At 49.7% G+C, this 20197-nt stretch overlaps 1 protein-coding gene across 1 annotated transcript in view; it reads left to right on the top strand.

Annotated features, from left to right (window-relative positions):
* The window catches only part of ttc6 (tetratricopeptide repeat domain 6), a 564332-nt gene that overhangs the window by 205272 nt on the left and 338863 nt on the right, over positions 1–20197 (top strand). The window contains exons 6-7 of the mRNA XM_038780915.1: positions 8917–9076; positions 16145–16258. Of these exons, the coding sequence (XP_038636843.1) occupies positions 8917–9076; positions 16145–16258 (274 nt within the window). The remainder of the gene's footprint in view (positions 1–8916; positions 9077–16144; positions 16259–20197) is intronic.

Below are 20197 nucleotides of genomic sequence, written 5' to 3' on the forward strand. Positions count from 1 at the left end.
TATGTCTCTATTAAGTCACCTGTCAGCCTTCTCCTCTCTAACGAAAACAACCTCAAGTCCCTGAGCCTTTCCTCTGAAGACCTTCCCTCCATACCAGGCAACATCCTAGTAAATCTCCTCTGAACCCTTTCCAAAGCTTCCACATCCTACCTATAATGTGGTGACCAGAACTGCACGCAGTACTCCAGGTGCGGCCGCATCAGAGTTTTGTACAGCTGCAGCATGACCTCGTGGCTCCGAAATTCAATCCCCCTACTGATAAAGGCTAGCACACCATATGCCTTCTTAACAGCCCTATTAACCTGGGTGGCAACTTTCAGGGATTTATGTACCTGGATGCCGAGATCTCTCTGTTCATCTACACTACCAAGAATCTTGCCATTAGCCCAGTACTCTGCATTCCTGTTACTCCTTCCAAAGTGAACCACCTCACACTTTTCCGCATTAAACTCCATCTGCCACCTCTCAGCCCAGCTCTGCAGCTTATCTATGTCCCTCTGTATCCTATAACATCCTTCAGCACTATCCACAACTCCACCGACCTTCGTGTCATCTGCAAATTTACTAACCCATCCTTCTACACCCTCTTCCAGGTCATTTATAAAAATGACAAACAGCAGAGGCCCCAAAACAGATCCTTGCGGTACACCACTAGTAACTGAACTCCAGGATGAACATTTGCTATCAACCACCACTCTCTGTCTTCTTTCAGCTAGCCAATTACTGATCCAAACTGCTAAATCGCTTTCAATCCCATACTTCCTTATTTTCTGCAATAGCCTACCGTGGGGAACCTTATCAAACGCCTTACTGAAATCCATATACACCACATCAACCGTTTTACCCTCATCCACCTGTTCGGTCACCTTCTCAAAAAACTCAATAAGGTTTGTGAGGCATCACCTACCCTTCACAAAACCGTGTTGAGTATCGCTAATCAACTTGTTCTTTTCAAGATGATTATAAACCCTATCTCTTATAACCTTTTCCAACATTTTACCCACGACCGAAGTAAGGCTCACAGGTCTATAATTACCAGGGTTGTCTCTACTCACCTTCTTGAACAAGGGGACAACATTTGCTATCCTCCAGTCTTCCGGCACTATTCCTGTCGACAAAGACGACATAAAGATCAAGGACAAAGGCTCTGCAATCTCCTCCCTGGCTTCCCAAAGAATCCTCGGGTAAATCCCATCTGGCCCAGGGGACTTATCTATTTTTACACTTTCCAAAATTGCTAACACCTCCTCCTTGTGAACCTCAATTCCATCTAGTCTGGTCGACTGAACCTGAGTATTCTCCTCGACAACATTGTCTTTCTCCAGTGTAAACACTGACGAGAAATATCCATTTAACGCTTCCCCTATCTCCTCTGATTCCACACACAACTTTCCACTACTATCCTTGATTGGCCCTAATCTTACTCTAGTCATTCTTTTGTTCCTGATATACCTATAGAAAGCCTTAGGGTTTTCCTTGATCCTATCCGCCAACGACTTTTCGTGTTCTCTCCTCGCTCTTCTTAACTCTCCCTTTAGGTCCTTCCTGGCTAACTTGTAACTCTCAATTGCCCCAACTGAGCCTTCATGTCTCATCCTAACATAAGCCTTCTTCTTCCTCTTGACAAGTGCCTCAACTTCCTTAGTAAACCACGGTTCCCTTGCTCGACAACTTCCTCCCTGCCTGACAGGTACATACTTATCAAGGACACGCAGTAGCTGTTCCTTGAAAAAGCTCCACATTTCGATTGTACCCATCCCCTGCAGTTTCCTTCCCCATCCTATACATCCTAAATCTTGCCGAATAGCATCATAATTGCCTTTCCCCCAGCTATAATTCTTGCCTTGTGGTATATACCTATCCCTGCCCATTGCTAAAGTAAACATAACCGAATTGTGATCACTATCACCAAAGTGCTCACCTACATCTAAATTTCCCTGGTGGAAAGCCCCCAGATGTGTTCCAGCGTTTCCTCCTCCCTCGGGGTGCTCATCGGCCCCTGGGTGACTCCATGGGATGAAGGAGCAGCTGCAGCAAGCTGTAGAAACCTCAGTTCCCTGCCGCTGCCAGTCTTGGAAGCCTAACATTGCCTGCACCATGGTGTCAAAGTCCTCAGCAATGGACCTCTGTTTCCGGACCATGGTCTTGAGGCCCTCAGCAATGGTCCTCAGAGACTGAGCCATGCCTTGGACTCTGGCACTCATGGCTCTGATGCCTTGCTCCTCGCTTTCTACTATGGTCGCCACATAATAGTGTTGGCTTCGGTATCTCGCAATGCATGCAACATCTCCAACGACTGACGGCTTTGGGACTCCACCAATCGTCCTTGCAGTCACAGGAATGTTGCTGACAACCCTGCCTGGAATTCCCTCCTCTGCCTTTGAATCTCTAGCAGTTGAGGAGGGAACATGTACAGAGGCATAGCACCTGGCTGGAGGACAGCTGAGTCCTGGATCCAGCAGACCTCCAACTGCCCACCCCCTGGGACGTTCCATTCTCCACCTGATGTGCACCAGAGGCAACGTGGTGCTCACCATATAGTGACCCTGAAGCCTGTCTGCTACGTTTTCCCACTGAAGTGGTGTCTCTGCGGAGACGGATGGTGCGGGAGTTAGCTGTGACGCATTGTCAGTGTCCTCTTCGGAGATCTCCTCCCAGGTTCTATAGAAGATTGTGGGGCGGGAGATGGGGGAGGGGGCAGGGTGGTGGCACTGCTCATGGGAGGCTTGGGCTCATCGGCTAATGTTCCTGCAGGACAAGGGACATGGTTTCAGTAAATGGTTTGGGCACTTATTAACTTACTTGAGACAGGTCATCTGGATGAAGATGCAGTGCCACCTCACTTCTCTGCCACAGGCTAACCTCACTGTTGGTGCAATCCAGGTCCTGCGAGCTGCAGGGCCTTTTCCTTGGAAGGATTTGAAAAGCGCAGCTCAGGCATGCTCCTGCCCATCTTATCCTTCTTCTCCTGCAGGAAACCAAAGGTTACACTTTGAGCAAGTCACCTGGTGGGTTGGAGGTTGTGGACAACTGCCAATTATGGGCATTGTGCCTAGGCAGAAAGGGTACTGCTGGGGGCGTTTGAGACTAATGTTGGGAAGTCGGGTGCTGAAAATCTGTGAGGTGGCAGAGTGGGTTAACAGTGACAATCGGTGTTGATGGAATGGCTGAATGCCAAGAGAGACAAGGGATACTCGCCCTTGCAGTTCTTAGGAGGTCATGTCATCTTTTTTTGACATTGAATCCCATCCTGCTGCCACTGCTTCCCAAGCGGGATTTGTCGTGTCGCTCGGGAGCCTCCTGCCAACACATGGGTAGTTGTCCATCCCTCCTGCACTGCATCTAGCAGCCTTGTCAGGGCCCCCTCCAAGAGTCTTGGAGCTGGTCTGCAAGTGGCCATCTCCTGGCTTGAATGAGGGTAAGTGCTGTGGAACAGTTTAAGTGCAGCACCCCGTTGGTTGCAGTGCTCACTGACTCCCAGGACAGGCATGACATGTTTCACTTCGGGGGAAAAAAACATTTTACTAAGTGGCTCAAGGTCACGATCTGGATCGCGTCGCCTTGCCGACGGAATTGCTCCGATTTTCTTGCCAGAAATGATTTTGGCATTTTTTGGGAAAATTCCACCTCAAGTGTGTCATGCATCTTGTGAATAGTACACAAATGCTCTGATTTTAGTCATTAATGTATTAAATGGTACTTTATTGAAGACCTTTTGGAAATCTTTAGGGAGAGTGAAGAATTATATGCTGTATCGACATAAATATCTCGATCAGTACACCGTGATTGTTAGACCTCAGCGTTACAATGTCATATAGTGCATGATGCTTTGACCAATTAAGGGAGTGGCTGACGCTGCTGAGACAAAGAGATATTCATGACAAACACAAAGTTGTATCAGATGGCATTGTTAATGCATATTTGTATTATGTACTATAGTTTTATAGACGTTTAATTGAACTGTTGTATTGATGCAATTAATATACATACAAGTTAAGGTTGCTGTAGTAGATTTGTTCCTTTTTTATTTGAGATCCAGATCTGGATGAGCCGAAATTCTCTTCAACTAAATATTGGGAGGCTGAAGCCATTGTTTGTGGCCACTACTCCAAGTTCCATTCCATAGCTAATGGCTTTCAAGTGTCTGAGACCGTTTGCAACCTTGGTGTCATATTTGACCTTCAGATGAGCTACCGGCCAATGTCTGTTCCATCATTATGGTGATTTCAACCCCCATGACTTTACCTCTTCTGTCCATGCATCAACTCAAATGCTGTTGGATTCCTTTGCCATGCCTTTGTTACTATTCAAACACTCTCCTGACTGGCCTCCCATGTTCTACCTTCCATAAACGTGAGGTCATCTCAAACTCTTCCCCACGTCTTTATTGGCACTAAGCCCTCTCTGCTTTATCTCCTTACAAGAGAAGAGAGCACAGAACTCCAGAAAGGAGCAGAAAACCAGAGGACGGTTCTCCTACGACAATTTCCTTGACAACCGATGACTGTATGCCCACCTTCTCCACCTGCAAGGACATCCTATTTCAGGAGCCTGCATATATCAACCATGAGCTGCTGCAAAAGCCTAAGCCTCCTGTGGTGCTGCTACTCACATATTTCAAGAGGGCTGATCCTCTAGCAATAAATCACTGACCCACATTGGCTCTTGGTTAAGCAGTGCCTCAAATTTAAAATGACCATCCTTGTTTCAATTCCTCCTTGGTCTCGCTATTCCCTATTGCTGTAACCTGCTCCAGCACAGTGGGATGTGCTTGTTCAGTGAAACTACCAACTTTAATGAATGGAAATAAATTGCTGCAGCCCTGCCTAGCAGAGACTGGCGTTCACAGCATCTCTTTTGTGATTATGTTTTCACTGCTTGACAAATTACTTCAAACTTTTTGGAACTAATTTCACCCACCTTGGACTCCACTCACCTCAGTGTGCACTTCCCTGCTGACAGCCTTCAGTGCAATATAGAAGCAGTTTGGGGTGCCCTGACTTGGGTATCTGATGAGGAACAAGAGAGCCAACAGTCCAGGAGCAGCAGGAACAACACCAACAGCAGCTGTTATCTTCTCCTCAGGCATACAGTGCTTCACAGGACAAAAAGATAGGCACAGAGATCCAGTCCCTGGAGGCGAGAGCCTGAAAACGTTTATTGCTAGAGGATCAGACCTCTTGAAATATGTGAGTAGCAACACCTCAGGAGGCTCAGGCTTTTGCAGCAGCTCATGGTTGATATATGCAGGCTCTTGAAATAGGCTTTCCTTGCTGGTGGAGAAGGTGGGCATAAAGCCATCGGTTGTCAAGGAAATTGTTGTAGGAGAACCGTCCTCTGGTTTTCGGCTCCTTTCTGGAGTTCTGTGCTCTCTTCTGCAAGGAGATAAAGCAGAGAGTTGTGAGTGTGAGAGTGGATTGTGTGGAGATAAGAGAACGGGAGAGATGGGTGTGAGATGGCACAAAGATGAGGGTGAGCACCAATGTTGGTTGTTCCGCATAAGAGATTATTGTACAAGATTAAAACTCATGGGATTGGGGGAAGTGTATTGAGGTGATAGAAAACTGGCTGGCAGAGAGGAAACAAAGAGTGGGAATTAATGGGCCCTTTTCAAATTGGCAGGCAGTAACTTGTGGGGTGTCACAGGGATCGGTGCTGGGACCCCAGCTATTCGCAATATATATTAACGATTTGGATGAGGGAACAAAATGTAACATCACAAAGCTTGCACATGGTACCAAGTTGGGTGGGAGGGTGAACTGTGACGAGGATGCAGAGATCCTACAGCATGATCTGGAGGTTGGGTGAGTGGACAAATCAATGGCAGATGCAGTATAATTTGGATAAGTGTGAGGTTATGTGGATGCAAAAACAAGAATTAGGGGCTGGTTTAGCACAGTGGGCTAAACAACTGGCTTGTAGTGCAGAACGAGGCCAGCAGCGCAGGTTGAATTCCCGTACCGGCCAACCCCAAACAGGCGCCGGATTGTGGTGACTAGGGACTTTTCACAGTAACTTCATTGAAGCCTACTTGTGATAATAAGCTATTATAATAATTATTATTAAGAAGGCAGATTACTACCTGAATGGTTGTAAATTGGGAGAGGGGAGTGTGCAGCGGGACCTGTGTGTCCTTGTGCATCAGTCGCTGAAGGTAAGCATGCAGGTGCAGCAGGTGGTAAAGAAGACTAATGGTATGCTGGCCTTCATTGCGAGAGGTTTTGAGTACCGGAACAGGGATGTGTTGTTGCAATTATACAGGGCGTTGGTGAGGCCACACCTAGAATATTGTGTGCAGTTTTGGTCTACTTTTCTGAGGAAGGATGTTTTTGCTCTCGAGGGAGTGCAGCGAAGGTTTACCAGACTGATTCCAGGGATGGCGGGACTGTCATATGAGGAGAGATTGACTAGGTTAGAATTGTTCTTGCTGGAGTTCAGAAGAATGAGGGGGATCTCATAGAGACTTATAAAATTCTAACAGGACTAGACAGGGTAGATGCAGGGAAGATGTTCACAATGATGTGTGTGTCCAGAACCAGGCGTCATAGTCTGAGGATTCAGGGTAAACCATTTCGGACAGAGATGAGGAGACATTTCTTCACCCAAAGAGTGGTGAGCCTGTGGAATTCATTACCACAGGAAGTACTTGATGCTAAAACATTGAATATATTCAAGAGGCGGCTAGATATAGCACTTAGGGCGAATGGGATCAAAGATTATGGTATATCCTTTGCGGTGAACCTGAAATGATGCTGAGTCTGCAGATAAAGTAGACAACCTTGTCAGAGAAAACCATCTCAAGTCTAAAAGGAAGAAATACCAAAACAAAAGCCTGAAGTTCAGAAAGAAAGTGACTGGAAGTCATCCCAGTGCATCAGAGATCCTTATCCTTTCATTTTTACGAATATTTTCTTTCCCCTTTCCATCATCCTTTCCCTTCTGTATTGTTTTCCTGTGTGTGTGTGTATATATAGAGAGTGGGGCGAATTAGGAGGTGTTGGGGGGGGGGGGGGGGGGGGGGGGGGGGGGGGAAGAGAGTTAGGAAAGGGGTAGTAGATAATCAGTTACATTTTCTGTTTGTTTAATTATAATATTGTACATAATAAAAAGTGACTTGTGTTTTAAAGTTACAAATCCAGTGACTGCAATTTATTGGACTCAACGAAGGACCTTGGGTATTTTAAATAAAATCTAATTTCACCTCTGTTTCGATTCCAGTCAAGTGGGGTTGGAATTCACCACGTGTTAGCTAAGGGTGGTGTGGCAGCAGGAACAGCCGCCAAGACCTCTGTGATGTTGGCTGGGGGCTTTTAGACTGCAGCACTGGTCAGGTTGCCCTTTAATGATTGCGCCCCAATCTGTTTTGAGGCCCTGCCGTGCCGGAGTGACGGTGTGAACCATGGCCACCAACGGCATCGGGCCCCCCCGAAGGTGCGGAGTGGTTTGCGCTGCGCCGGTCGGCGTGGAAGGGCCTGGTGCCACGCCAACCGCTGCCAAAGGGCCTCCGCCAGCCAACGCGAGTTGGCACATGTGTGGGAGCACCAGCGTGTGCTGGCGTCATCCCAGCACATGCGCAGGGGGTTTCGTCTCCGCGTCGGCCATCGCGGACTGTTACAGCAGCCAACGCGGAGGAATAGAGTGCCCCCAAAGCACAGGCTCGCCCACGGATCAGTGGGCTCTGATCGCGGGCCAGGCCACCGTGGGGGCATCTCCCGGGACCAGATTCCCCTGCGCCCCCCCCTTCTCCCCCCTTCTTCTTCTCCCCCTTCCCCCCCTTCTTCTTCCCCCCTTCTTCCCCCCTTTCTTTCCCCTCTTTTCTCCCCCCTTTCTTTCCCCCCTCTTTTCTCCCCCTTCTTTTCTTTCCCCCCTTCCACCCTTCTTTTCTTCCCCTTCTTTCCCCCCTTTATCCCCCCTCTTTCTCCCCCTCTTTCTCCCCCCTCTTTTCTTCCCCCCTTCTTCCCCCCTTCTTTTCTTCCCCCTTCTCCCCCCTCTTTCTCCCCCTCTTTCTCCCCCCTCTTTTCTTCCCCCCTTCTTCCCCCCTTCTTTTCTTCCCCCTTCTCCCCCTTCTTCCCCCCTTCTTCCCCCCCTTCTTTCCCCCCTTCTTTTCTTTCCCCCCTACTTTTCTTTCTCCCCTTCTTTTCTTTCCCCCCTTCTTTTCCCCCTCCTTTCCCCCCTTCTTTTCTTTCCCCCTTCTTTTCTTTCCCCCCTTCTTTTCTTTCCCCCCTTCTTTCCCCCCCTTTCTTCCCCCCCTTTCTTTCCCCCCTTTTTTCTCCCCCTTCTTTTCTTTCCCCCCTTCCACCCCTTTCCCCCTTCTTTTCTTCCCCTTCTTTCCCCCCCTTTCTCCCCCTCTTTCTCCCCCCTCTTTCTCCCCCCTTCTTTTCTTTCCCCCCTTCTTCCCCCCCTTCTTTCCCCCCCCCGAGGACACAGGAGGACGCCCGCGGAGCCAGGTCCCGCCGGCAAGTACCTGTTGTAATTTATGCCGGTGGAACCGGCCGTAAACGGGTGGCCACTTGGCCCAGCACGGGCCGGAGAATCGTCGCAGCGGCCACCGACTGATGCGGCGCGATTCCCACCCCTGCCAAATCCTTGGCGCCAGAGAATTCGGCAGCCGGCGGGGGCGGGACTCACGCCGCCCCCCGGTGATTCTCCAACCTGGCGGTGGGGGGGGGTCAGAGAATCCCACCCCAGCTTTGTAGAGCCTAAATTTCAAATTCACTAAACTTTGGTGCAAATACAGCCTGCATTAATCTATCGAACTGCAATAGCAAAGTCACAACAGAGGAATTGCATTAATGCAATTTTTCCTTCCCCTCTTGCATTTAACAAAGTAGGTATTTGTGTAGTCTGTGGTGCTACATGACTTCACACTCTTGTTTCTTTTTTAAGTTAGAACTATGAATGTTTTTTAAATTCCAGGCTCATTAATGAAGGAATTCCTACATCAGAAGTGACTCAGGAAAATGTACAGGGTGGTGTCAGAGCCTTACCACCACTTTCATCTGAATTTCTGTTGGAATGGCAAAGAATTGCAGAATATTATGTGGAGAGACCTAGAATAATGCTCATTGGAGAATCAGTAAGCAATTAATTTAACAATCCTTGTTCTATTATCATGAAAAAATATTGTCACATTAAATTACAGGCTTTGACTATTCCATAACTTCTGCTGTAGATGACTATTTTGTTCATAAACTGAAAGTATGATAAATGATTAAATATTATGGGATCAAAGTTTCACAGGGGCAAAATTTAACATCCAAAGTTCCACACCCGACCCAGAAGTGCGCGCGAAATTGCATTATAAGATGTCAGGCGTGCATCCCAATGTCGTTGTGCAGTCATGCGATATTCAGTAGACGGGTGTGAGTTGGATGTGCATCTGCCGACAGTTAAGAACGCAATTTTAATTACTTTAATACCAATGTTGGCCGTGCGATTTTTAGGTTGGTGCTTGGGAAACACCAGCAGACGGCCAAACCATTTTTATCATCCAAGGGCGGGAGCAAAAAGGCAGGCCAAGTTAGTTAGAGTTTGGTGCGGGCTTATACTTGAGGTTTACTAACGTTGTCATTGCTTTCTTCTGAGGTTTTTGCAAATCATTTGGACTTTTCAGGACACTTCAATCTTGTAACATCACTGAGATTCAGGGGTCGAGGTTTTCCTCTCCTTGCTTGTGGTGAACCACTGTGTACACCTGTATTAGGGGATGTAACGTAGTACCTGTACTACAGGTTCGCCGGTAGCCCCTGCTGGCTGGCTCCGCCCACTAGGAGCTATATAAATCTGCGTGTCCTCCATTGATCTGCCATTTCGCCAGCTGCAGTAGGAGGCCACACATCTGACTGCAATAAAGCCACCATTGTACCCAATCTGAGTCTTTGTGCAATTGATCGTGCATCAATTTATTGCAGTCAGATTTTCAACGAAATGGATATCAGAATCAAACCAGATCGCCTGCAGCTGGATCCGCACTCGCCCGACGCCAGAAAGGACTTTAATCACTGGCTAGCTTGTTTCGAGGCTTACATCAACGCTGTGACCCCCACGCCGACGGAGGCTCAGAAGGTACAGGTCTTGTATTCCAGGTTGAGCTCCAGCGTGTTCCCGTTGATCCAGGATGCCCCCAGTTACGCGGAAGCGATGGCACTCCTAAAAGAAAACTATGCGCAGAAAGCGAACACAATCTTCGCCAGGCATGTTCTTGGCACTCGCTCTCAACTCCCTGGTGAGTCCATCGAAGACTTCTGGCGGGCCCTAATCCCACTTGTCTGGGACTGTGACTGTCAGGCCATTAAAGCCACCGAACATTCTAATCTCCTCATGCGCGATGCGTTCCTAACGGGGGTTGCGTCTGACCCCATCCGACAACGACTGCTGGAAGGGGCCACACTCGATCTAGCGGAGACAAAAACTATAGCGCTCTCCATGATGCTTGTAATGTCCAGGCCTACCCCCTCGCCGCGCGGCCCACCCGTCCTACTCCTCCTGGACCCTGCAAATGACCCCCCCAGCTGGGGCCTGCCTAGCCAATATGCCTGCACCGCATGCCAATCTGCGCACCCCGGGGGTCCCCGCTGCTACTTCTGCAGTCAACAGAAGCAGCCCTGCCAATGCTGCCCGGCCCGCGCCGCCACATGCAAGTCCTGTAGCAAAAAAGGCCACTTTGCAGCAGTGTGCCAGGCCCGCGCAGTAGGCGCTATCGCCCCCTCCCCCTGCCAAACGCACAATGGGCGCCACCATCTTCTCCTCCCGGGGCCACGTGCGGCCAGTGTGCGCCGCCATCCCCTCCACCTCAGTCCACGTGCAGCCTATGGCGCCGCCATCTTGCCCAGCGCCACCACCGTGTGTCCCTTGGGCACTGCCATCTTGTCCCACCCCCGCAATGTGCGCCCCATGGGCGCCGCCATTTTGTCTTCCCCACGGGGCTGGAACGCCAACTATATCCCACGATCTGGGTCACCAACACTCTCCATCTGAAACCTCTGACAACCACCCGCAGCTCGCCTCGATGACGCTGGACCAGTCGCGTCCACACAACCTGGCCACCGTGTCGACAAAGGTGAAAATCAACGGCCACGCGATCTCTTGCCTGCTGGACTCCGGGAGCACCGAAAGCTTCATACACCCGGATACGGTAAGGCGTTCTTCCCTCGCGGTCCACCCAAAATCAACGGATCTCCCTGGCCTCCGGATCTCAGTCTGTCGCGATCCGAAGATTCTGTACGGTCACTCTCTCTGTCCAGGGAGTAGAATTCAGCGGTTTCCGTCTCTACGTCCTCCCCAACCTCTGCGCTGCACTATTACTGTGCCTGAATTTCCAGTGAAATCTCCAGAGCCTCACCCTCAGATTCGGTGGGCCCCTACCTCCACTCACCGTTTGCGGCCTCGCGACCCTCAAGGTTGACCCCCCCCTCCCTCTTTGCGAATCTAACTTCGGATTGCAAACCCGTTGCCACCAGGAGCAGACGGTACAGCGCCCAGGACAAAGCCTTCATCAGGTCCGAGGTCCAGTGGCTGCTTCGGGAGGGTATCATCGAGGCCAGCAATAGCCCCTGGAGAGCCCAAATGGCAGTAGTAAAAATGGGAGAGAAACTCAGAATGGTTGTGGACTGCAGCCAGACCATCAATCGGTACACGCAGCTCACACGTACCCCCTCCCACGCATATCTGATATGGTCAATCAGATTGCGCAGTACCGGGTCTTCTCAACAATTGACCTGAAATCCGCCTACCACCAGCACTCCATCCGTAAATCAGACCATCCATACACTGCCTTCGAGGCGGACGTTCGGCTCTATCACTTTCTTAGGGTTCCCTTCGGCGTCACTAATGGGGTCTTGGTCTTCCAAAGGGAGATGGACCGAATGGTCGACCGGTATGGTTTGCGGGCCACGTTTCCGTAATGTCACCATCTGCGGCCATGATCAGCAGGACCACGATGCCAACCTCAATAAATTCCTCCACGCCGCCACTCTTCTCAACCTTACGTATAATAAAGAGAAGTGTGTGTTCAGCATGACCCGCTTAGCCACCCTCGGCTATGCAATCCAAAACGGACTTCTGGGGCCCAATCCCGACCACATGCGCCCCCTCATGGAGCTCCCCTCCCCCACTGCCCCAAGACCCTCAAACGCTGCCTGGGGTTCTTTTCGTACTACGCCCAGTGGGTCCCAAACTATGCGGACAAGGTCCGCCCACTCATACAGTCCACTCAATTTCCCCTCGCGACCGAGGCACAACATGCCTTCGCCCGTATTAGAGCAGACATAGCCAAGGCTGGGATGCATGCAGTAGACACTGCCCTTTCAAGTAGAAAGCGACGCTTCAGATGTGCCCTTGCCGCTACTCTAAATCAGGCAGGCAGACCCGTGGCGTTCTTTTCCCGCACCCTTCATGCCTCTGAAATTCGGCACTCATCCGTCGAAAAAGAGGCCCAAGCCATCGTTGAAGCTGTGCGGCATTGGAGGCATTACCTGGCCTGCAGGAGATTCACTCTCCTCACTGACCAACAGTCGGTAGCCTTCATGTTTGACAACACACAGTGGGGCAAGATCAAAAATGATAAAATCTTGCAGTGGAGAATCGAGCTCTCCACCCCGGCAAACTCAACGAGCCCCCAGACGCCCTCTCCCACGGTACATGTGCCAGCGCACAAGTAGACCAACTCCGGGCCCTGCACGACAGCCTTTGTCACCCGGGGGTCAGACGACTGTAGCACCTCGTCAAGGCTCACAACCTGCCCTACTCCGTCGTGGAAGTACGGACAATCACCAGAGACTGCCAGGTCAGTGAGGAGTGCAAGCCACACTTCTACCGGCCGGACCTTGCGTGCCTGGTGAAAGCTTCCTGCCTCTTTGCACGCCTCAGCATGGATTTCAAAGGGCCCCTCCCCTCCACCGATCACAACACGTATATTCTCAGTGTGGTCAATGAGTACTCCAGATTCCTCTTCGCCATACCATGCCTCGATATGACGTCTGCCACCGTCATCAAGGCCCTCAACACAATCTTCGCTCTGTTCAGTTTCCCCGTTTACATCCACAGTGACAGGGAATCCTCATTCATGAGTGATGATCTGTGTCAGTTCCTGCTCAGCAGGGGTATCGCCTCCAGCAGGACGACCAGGTACAACCCCTGGGGAAATGGGCAGGTAGAGAGGGAGACCGGGACGGTTTGGAGGGCCGTCCAGCTGGCCCTATGGTCCAGGAACCTCCCAGCCTCTCGCTGGCAGGAGGTCCTCCCTGATGCACTACACTCCATCCGGTCACTACTGTGCACCACCACAAATAACATACCCCATGAACGTGTTTTTAGCTTCCCCAGGAAGTCCACATCCGGGGTGTCGCTCCCGACTTGGCTCGCAGCTCCAGGACCGGTCCTTCTACATAGGCACGTCCGACTCCACAAGGCAGACCCCTTGGTGGACAGGGTACACTTGCTCCACGCCAACCGCCAGTATGCCTACATGGAGTTCCCCGATGGCTGCCAAGATACTGTCTCCCTCAGGAACTTGGCACCATCAGGTTCCAGCCAAACACACTTCCACACCCATGTTCCACCCTCCCCTCCCCCGGTGCTACCAACATTAACCCCACCAGGTCCATCCCTCCTTCCCCTGCCCACGCAAGAGGACGAAGAAGATTTTGGCATGCTCCCGGGGTCATCCGACTACTGGCCAGCACCAGCACCGCCAGCACCGACATCGGTGACGCCAGCACCGCCACCGTAACATCACTCTCAGCGAATCATCAAAGCACCGGATCGACTGAACCTCTGACGGGCATCGGACCGTCAAAATGGACATTTTTTTCCTTCCCCACTCATATTATAAGACACTGTACATAATTCGTAACATTGTATATAGTTCCACACCACCCCTGCCGGACTCATTTTTAACAGGGGGTGAATGTGATGAACCACTGTGTACACCTGTATTAGGGGATGTAAGGTAGGACCTGTACTACAGGTTCGCCGGTAGCCCCTGCTGGCTGGCTCCGCCCACTAGGAGCTGTATAAATATGTGTGTCCTCCATTGATCTGCCATTTCGCCAGCTGCATTAGGAGGCCACACATCTGACTGCAATAAAGCCACAGGTGTACCCAATCTGAGTCTTTGTGCAATTGATCGTGCATCACTGCTCTTGCTGTTTTTGCGGCCTGATTGCCAGCATCCTGATTGATTAAGCGGTGGATGGGAGTTAAGCTGGGGAACATTTTGCACTTTTAGGGCCTGTTTGGCTGGGTTAGAAGGTCGAATCTATTGTTCCTAGAGAGAGCCACCTTTCTTGCTACTGCTCAGCTCACCTGAAGTCGGTAACCAGGAGTGTTGATGAAAGAGGAAATTGGGGAAGGGTGTGGGAAGGAAGCATTTATGGGTTTGAGTTTCACAACTTGCAGTATTTGGGGAGGCATATTATGTGTGTGTGTGATTACGTGTGTGCACATGCACGTGTGTTACAAGACCAGCTATCAGGGACACATAGTGCAGGCCTCTGGCACTTGGAGTAGTGCTGGAAGGGATCCAGATACATGAGCCCAGGCTGATGACAAGCCTCTGGTGTCAGGTACCCAAAGCCAAGGCAAGAAGGGCAACAAGGCACCTGGAAACTCAGGGAGGAAAGGAAGGAGGGCCAAATGAGCCTTGAGAAGGCTAATGAGCTGTATCTACCGCTACTGAGGAGCATCTCTCAGGGTACCTCTGATGGAGCAGCTTCTCTTCCACTCCACTGCTTTGACATGAATGCCTCAGCGTCCCACAGTAAGTGCGAGGATGGAGCTTCTTTTTTCCACCAATTGGAAAAAGATCTGCTGTCATCACCATGAAAACAGAGCTGCAGGTATCCCTCAAAATGACCAGTGGTGAGAATTAGGACCTGTAACCAGTGGAGAAAACGTTTCAAAAGCCTAACCATGTCAGGAAAGGTGAGAGAAGTGACAGGCTGAAATTCTGTGCCACTGTAGGAAGTGAGGAAGGAGGTGAGCAGGGCAAAAGATCTGAGAATTTGTTTGGTTGATGCCAGGACCATACTTGATGCCTTCCCAATTCCAGTGGAAATATATTCAGGGCGGGAAGCCCCATGGCCGACCTCCCACCCCTCTCCACTTGAATTCCTTCAGTGGCAAATTAATAACCACTTAATGGCCTCTTCCTGTCTCCAATGCAATCTTCCCAGCTCAGATGGGCCTGCCAATATGCAGCCTGCATGACTGGTAAAACTGTAGGGAGATGTCCCTCAATCTGCACTAATCTGGGAATGATTGAGGGCATGGACATGGGGCAGAGAGGTGGCCACTGACAGCCACCCGCCGGCCCTTGCTGCCAATCCCCATTGTTGCTCTTTCCCCTTCAATCCAGCGTATGAGAGCTATATCCAACAGCACTTACCTGTTTCCGGAGTAGCTCTGTAATCCTGGGACTCTGAGAGGTGCTGTTCCAACAGCAGCCATTGCCTCCTCTGTGAGTGCAAGAGTCGCTGGCCTCTAATTGGCCAGCAGGTCTTGGCAGGCAACATGTCATCGCCCAGAATCATTAGTTTGAAGGAAGGCCTGCCACTGTCTACTTAAATGCCTGATGGGCAGAAGATATGTTGTGCCCTCCTCCTCAGTCATCATGAGTGTCTCTCTGCAAAGATGACTGATGAGGAGTATTTGAAGATTTGGAGAGAAAAACGTGATTAGATTTTGTGTGGTAGTTGATGAATTAATAGGTCGAACATGGGCTTCTTGACCAGAGGGAAGAGCCTCAAAATTTTCAAGAGGGTATTTTCAATAACAGGGTTAGGGTATTAATGAGTAAAGGGTCATTTATGATATCAGTGAGCACTGGGACCAGGTATATTAATGGACAGATCAAGAGCTGCTCGGAGGCACAACATTTTCTCAAAGCAAATGACCTGGTGAGGAAGTTAAATGGAGTGATGTTGGACAAGCTATGGATCAGGGTGGAGGAGTATTTAATTTACATCATTGTGTTCAGAACAACTGATTTTACTGTGAGATCTTCTGAAATTCCAACTAAATGACAGAAATAATTTTCACTATTTTGATACATGTTGACATCGTTGACAATTTTTGAGTGATTATCTTGTTTTTAGAAGTTTTTCTTGCATGGAAATGTGATTAATTTTATATTTGGTTTGAACAGATGCAAATTTACAAAGATGCAACAAAGCTGTTATGGACACCAGCATTTCCTAAGTTTGCAGTTCCTATTTCACACGTGAAAGAAACCCTATTTCCCAAGTTACAAGTGGAACTGGTAATTAAAATAAAATTCACTTTCAACTTGATCTTCAGGTGATTCCAGGGGAAAATATACATCTGTCTGATCTACAATAAATTAATAAACTAAAAAAGAACAGCTACTTGTATTCATACACCTTAAGTGCTGATATTTTGCTTAATTGTTTTCCATTCTGGGTCAAATTTCACCCCCAATCTACCGTCTTCCTCTCCAGAACATCTTTGCATTCATACAGAGGTATGTTTGAATAGTGCTGCGTACTTTCTAATTCTTTACCGAAGTGATCATTCTTTGTGTGAGAGTTAATATTAGCTGGTTATTTACTATGTGGGGATGGGGCAGCAGGCAAATAGAGTTGGGGTACAGGTCAGATATGATCCAATTTAGGGTTTCCTAAATTGTATTCCTTGGAACCCCAGGGTTCTGCAGGGCAGCTCCACCTTGGGAGAGGTGACAGACAGAGCGAAAAAACAGGAGGTTGGGAGAGGGAGCTCAGAGAGGAAGCAGGCCCAAGAGAGGCTGGGATCGCTGGGTCCCTGGGGCTGTGAGGTAGCAGTGCTAACTAGTGAGCCACCATGCCACCCTAATCCAGTTTTGATGTAAACACTAACGTATCACAATCAATGAATAGCAAAATGTGGACATAATTGGTGGAATCCTCCTCGGCTCACTGAAGCAAATTTGAAGGCAGGACCAGGAACAAACATTCAGATCAGGGTGCTGGGTCAGTGGGCTAATGTGTTCCTACCTTCAGGTGATCTTGCTCAAAGCCAGTGTACAATGACAATGGCTATCCATGTGGCAGTGAATGTAAGCCATTAATGAGCGATGAAGAGCCAAATGACAGCTTCTGCCAGATGTCTGAGCAGCCTGTTTTTCACAATTAAGGGTCACAGTGGAATTATCAACCCAGTCAGTCTTTTAGGTTCAAGCTTGGTTTATCGTGAGGCACTTCCACATAGCTCTCACACTAAGTGTTCCGGATGTCTGTATTTAAAGGATAATAAAGTCACATGTTTAATAAGCAATTCCCTACACAAGGTAATTCACATACACAGAGATTAATAGTAAATTGCCATGGACTCTGTTGACTCCATGGAGGCAGCCTTCCAATGGCCAGCAGTGAAGTTTCCATGCCCCAATGATGGGGCTACAGGTAGGAATGACCACGCCTGTGGCCCCCCAGGAGAATTTTCCCTTTGCTATGACAAGGCTTTAATAGAATTTACAGTGCAGAAGGAGGCCATTCGGCACATCGAGTCTGCACCGGCTCTTTTGAAAGAGCTCCCTACCCAGGCCCACACCTCCATCCTATCCCCATAACCCAGTAACCCCACCCAACACTAAGGGCAATTTTGGACACTAAGGGCAATTTATCATGGCCAATCCACCTAACTTGCACATCTTTGGACTGTGGGAGGAAACTGGAGCACCCGGAGGAAACCCACGCACACACGGGGAGGATGTGCAGACTCCGTACAGACAGTGACCCAAGCCGGAATCGAACCTGGGACCCTGGAGCTGTGAAGCGATTGTGCTATCCACAATGCTACCGTGCTGCATCATTTTTGAAATTTAATCTTGCCTTTCTGCCAGAGCAGTGTTAACTTCTAGTGGGCCTGCCATCCTTTGAAATCTGCAAGCCTTCTGATTGGGGCTGCATCACAGGACCCAGTGAGCCATCCTTAATTGAATGATGGACACTGAGACAGGCCAAGCAGGAGGCTGCTTCACAGAACATTGCACCACAGTGCATATTGCTGACATGTGTGGAATCAAAACCCAGCAGTGTCCCCAGCTGCTGAAAACAAACAATCACCACAAGATTCTGCCCCATACCTTTGTTTATGTTACTTGAATTTTGGAGTCAAAATGAGTATATTTGGGATTGTGGTGCAAAAAGGGGAGCCATGAGAAATAAGTAATCAAGTATTATGGAAGAGGTAATATCTTGGGGAACTAAATTAAATAGATATCATTGGTTGCAAAACTATTATCTTAATTGTATAGTTTTTTTTTAATAAACAATTTTATTGAGGTAGTTTTTGGCTTTGTAAACAGTTACAGACATTAACAGAAGGAAAGCAAAAAAGGCAAAAATGTGCAAACATCCACGTACATTCAATACTTCAATCGTAACATACTGCACAAGCCCGCTCCTCTCCCACCGGTACTACCCGCCATTTTATCCCTCCTACTCTACTCTACCCCCCTCCCCCCCTCCCCCTGCTGACGCTCACTCTCCCGCAAATAAGTCAATAAATGGTTGCCACCTCCGGGCGAACCACTGTACAGATCCCCTCAAGGCGAACTTAATTTTTTCCATACCAAGGAAACTCGACATGTCCGCAAGCTACAACTCAAGTCTTCGGGGGCTTTGAGTCCCTCCATGCCAATAATATTCGTCGCCGGGCTATCAGGGAAGCAAAGGCCAAAACATCGGCCTCTTTCTCCCCCTGGACCCCCGGGTCTACCGAAACCCCAAAAATTGCCACCCCTGGACACATCGTCACCCTTGTTTTTAGCACCCGGGACATGACGCCCGCAAATCCCTCCCAGTACCCCCTAAGCTTAGGGCATGCCCAAAACATGTGAACATGGTTCGCTGGTCCTCCCGCGCACCTAGCGCATTTGTCCTCTATCCCAAAGAATTTGCTCATCCGAGCCACCGTCATGTGGGCCCAGTGAACGACCTTAAATTGAATCAGCCCGAGCCTGGCACATGTCCCGGTCGCATTTACCCTACTCAGGGCCTCTGCCCACAGCCCGTCCTCCATTTCCCCACCTAGCTTCTCCTCCCATTTAAGTTTCAGTTCCTCCGTCTGGGACCCTTCCTCCCTCATGAGCACCTTATAAATATTAGAGACTCTACCCTCCCCTTCTTCCCCCTTAGAGACTATTCTGACTTGGATCCCCATTGGCGGGAGGCGTGGGAAAGATGGGACCTGTCTACAAACAAAGTACCGCAACTGTAGGTACCTAAAATCATTTCCCCTTACCAGCCCGAATTTCTCCTCCAAGCTCCTCAAACACGCAAAGCTCCCTTCCAGGAACATATCGCCCACCCTTCCCGCCTGCCGCCATCCATACTCCCGGGGGCAAACCGATGGTTGTCGCAGATTGGCGCCCAAACCGACGCCCCCGTCTCCCCTACATGCCTCCTCCACTGGCCCCATATCCGCAGGGTCGCCACCACTACCGGGCTGGTGGAGTACCTGGACGGCGGCAGCAGTAGAGGAGCCGTGACCAGGGCTGCCAAGCTGGAGCCCCTGCACGAAGCTGCCTCCACCCACTCCCAGATAGATCCCGTACCCACCATCCACTTCCTTATCATAGCGATGTTGGCCACCCAGTAATAATTAATCAGACTCGGCAAAGCCAGCCCTCCCTCGCTGCGGTTCCTCTCCAGCATCGCCTTCTTCACCCGCGGGGATTTTCCCGCCCAGACAAAGCTCATGATCATCCTGTTAACTCTTTTGAAGAAGGACTGTGGGACAAAGATCGGGAGGCACTGAAAAACAAACAGAAATCTAGGGAGGATTGTCATCTTTACAGTCTGCACCCTCCCTGCCAGCGACAGCGGGAATGCATCCCATCTCCGAAACTCTCCCTTCATTTGCTCCACCAACCTGGCCAAATTTAACTTGTGCAGCCTGCCCCAGTCTCGTGCCACCTGGATTCCCAAATACTGGAAATTTTCCTCAGCCAGCCTAAACGGTAGCTCTCTCAATCTGTTCTCCTGGCCCCTTGCCTGTACCACAAACATTTCACTCTTGGCCATATTTAATTTGTATCCTGAAAACTGACCGAACTTCCTCAACATTCCCAGTATACTTCCCATCCCGGCCACTGGGTCCGACACGTACAGGAGCAGGTCGTCTGCGTAAAGAGAGACCCTATGTTCTACCCCGCCCCTCACCATCCCCTTCCATCCCTTTGCGGCTCTCAGCACAA

The sequence above is a fragment of the Scyliorhinus canicula genome, chromosome 2 (genome assembly GCF_902713615.1).
Source record: "Scyliorhinus canicula chromosome 2, sScyCan1.1, whole genome shotgun sequence".
In the NCBI taxonomy this organism is placed as follows: Eukaryota; Metazoa; Chordata; class Chondrichthyes; order Carcharhiniformes; family Scyliorhinidae; genus Scyliorhinus; species Scyliorhinus canicula.